Source organism: Otolemur garnettii, unplaced genomic scaffold (assembly GCF_000181295.1).
Source record: "Otolemur garnettii isolate 467f Iridium unplaced genomic scaffold, OtoGar3 scaffold00089, whole genome shotgun sequence".
Taxonomy (NCBI): Eukaryota; Metazoa; Chordata; class Mammalia; order Primates; family Galagidae; genus Otolemur; species Otolemur garnettii.
The window spans coordinates 5713710-5716689 of NW_003852484.1; the positions used below are offsets into that span (position 1 = coordinate 5713710).

At 36.9% G+C, this 2980-nt stretch overlaps 1 protein-coding gene across 1 annotated transcript in view; it reads left to right on the forward strand.

Annotated features, from left to right (window-relative positions):
- The window catches only part of GSK3B (glycogen synthase kinase 3 beta), a 210936-nt gene that overhangs the window by 181589 nt on the left and 26367 nt on the right, over nucleotides 1–2980 (forward strand). Inside the window, exon 8 of the mRNA XM_023516300.1 lies at nucleotides 1483–1669. Within this exon, the coding sequence (XP_023372068.1) occupies nucleotides 1483–1669 (187 nt within the window). The remainder of the gene's footprint in view (nucleotides 1–1482; nucleotides 1670–2980) is intronic.

The window sequence follows — 2980 nt, forward strand, 5'->3', positions numbered from 1 at the left end:
CCCCCCCGTGAGAATGATCTACCCACAAAATCTCAAAACTGCAGATGTTGGCATGGATGTGGAGAGAGGGGAACACTTTTACACTGCTGGTAGGACTGCAAACTAATATACAACCTTTTGGAAGGAAATATGGAGAATACTCAAAGAACTCAAAGTAGACCTCCCGTTTGAACCTGAAGTCCCATTACTGGACATCTACACAGAAGATGATAAAAAATCCTTTTGTCATAAGGACATTTGCACTAGACTGTTTACTGCTGCTCAATTTACAATTGGCAAATTGTGGAAACAACCTAAATGCCCACCAATCCAGGAATGGTTTAACAAGTTGTGGTATATGTATACCATGAGATACTATTCAACCACAAAAAAAGATGATGATGGTTAATACATATTTTATATTAACCTGGATGGAGTTGGAATAAACTCTTCTTAGTAAAGCATCACAAGAATGGAGGAGCAAGAATGCAATATACTGAATTCTCATATGAGAACTATTGATGCTAGCATATGGCAGGGGGTGAAAGAATGGGGGAGCAGAGAAAGGGAAGGAGGGAGCAGAGTGGGGGGGTCACATTGTGTGACACACCTCTTAGGGGGCGGGACACAATTACAAAAGGGACTTTACCTAACAAATGTAAGCAGTGTAACCTGGTTCTTTGTACCCTCAATGAATCCCAAACAAGAAAAAACAGACATAGATGAATAGAAAGCTATCTTGTTCCTAAAGGGTTATTTTAATTGCATTTGTACTTCAGTATGGCCTTCAGTTGACTTTTTCTCTCACTTAATGGCTCTTAGTGACTAATACATTTTTCTCTCCCCATTAAAACTCTAAAATATTGATTCTAGTAAGGGTAATCTGGCCACATTTCATAACAGTTACTTGAGAAAACAACATAGGATATTTTGTCAAATTCTAACTATTCAAGAATTTCTTCAAATAATTATAGGCCCTGTTTATTGAGGATATAATAAAACATTATTATTCACAGACCTAAAGTAAACAGCTTTTTTCCTTTTTCTAAAAATAGTGGTTGCCATATTTTTTAACAGTGCTACCTATTATGAACAATTATTCTGCTAAAACAAATTTTAAAACCATGAAAGAGGCGCTTTTATTTACTACAACAGTTTAAACTTGAAATATTTTTTATTATTTTTCTAGTTGTGCTTACCTCCAGAACCCAGCCTTTTTAATGTGCCTGTCATATTTTGTATGCATGTTTGATTTACTGCTTTATGATTAGCTAATGTAGATTTTTCTCTGAGCTTTTCTCATACAATTTTTAATCAGCAATTCACCCCAGTGTGGTGAATTATACACAGTTAACTCTTTTCATTCTAGAAGGCTCCTTCCCCAAATGCAGCCATGTTTTTGTACATGGTGGGAATTAAGTCAGTACTCAAGAGTGTTATTTAATTAAATTCTTATAATAAAACATTTATTGTTATTTCCTCTTTTTTTTTTTTGTACTGCAGGTCTTCCGACCCCGAACTCCACCAGAGGCAATTGCACTGTGTAGCCGTCTGCTGGAGTATACACCAACTGCCCGATTAACACCACTGGAAGCTTGTGCACATTCATTTTTTGATGAATTACGGGACCCAAATGTCAAACTACCAAATGGGCGAGACACACCTGCACTCTTCAACTTCACCACACAAGGTAATTCCAAACACTGAGTTCTTTGACTATTTCTAGGAAAGCTGCACATTGGGTATTAGTGATACCTTGTTAATTAAAATCTGTGGAGGATAAAAATGGCCCTATGAAGTACTCATGGAGATAGGAAACTTCCTAATTTATTAAACTACTGTTTATAATTTTGGACAAAATAGTAGCAGATAAAAATTTTCCAACAGGCAGAGCTTCTGTAATTTTTAGCAGATTATAATCTTAGCATATGAGAAGTTACATAGATTTCAGTGAGTGAAGTTCTTCACTGAGAAGATAATTTAACCTTTAAGTTTGAATCTGAAACTTAAAATATTAGCATTTCTTGCTTCCTAAGGATTATATCAAGTTTTTTAAACCTGAAAATAAATTGGTAGCTTTATTTATATAAATTCACTTATTTTTATAAATAAAGTGAGACTAGAATCTGTCCTATAAATGCTTTCCAAGTATTATTGATGGAAATTCTTATCCCCTCTTGAGTTTTAGCCTCATTGCTACTGCTAAGAAAATATTGAAGGGAAAACTGACTTTGTGCATTGGTAATTTCTAAATAAACTGAGGATGGTAATTATTTTTTACCAAGTCTGTGTTCACGTCTCCTTTCACCCTGATTAAAACCCTAAGTGTCTCATTCATTCAGCCACTTTGCCTCTGCTGATGTGCTTTTCTTCTTAAACTGAGCATAAAAAGTGTATAATTCCCTACAAAGAAAACAAGAAACAGGCTCGGCGCCTGTGGCTCAAAGTGTAAGGCACCAGCCACATACACCTAAGGTAGTGGGTTCAAATCCAGCCCAGGCCTGCCAAACAACAATGAGGGCTGCAACTAAAAAGTAGCCGGGTGTTGTGGCAGGCGCCTATAGTCCCAGCTACTTGGGAAGTGGAGGCAGGAGACTTGCTTGAGCCCAGGAGTTGGAAGTTGCTGTGAGCTGTGATGACACAGCACTCTACCCAGGGGGATAGCTTGAGGCTCTGTCTCAAAAAAAAGGAAAACAAGAAACAGTTGATAATATTGACTCATCAGTAAGAGTGGTCAGGTTAGAAAATATAGAACGGAAATGTAGAGCTTTCTGTGACCCAAGAAAGATGTATTGCCTTTTTTCTAAGGTGAATGTTTTTTTCACATACTTAAACTTTGTAAAAGTTGAAAGTGGAGGGTGGCACCTGTGACTCAAAAGGCCCCATATGCCGGAGGTAGTGGGTTCAAACCCAGCCCTGGTCAAAAACTAAAAAAAAAAAAAAAAAAAACATTAAAAGTGGAAAGATTCATGGCATAAGCAATAAATGAGGAAAACTTGGG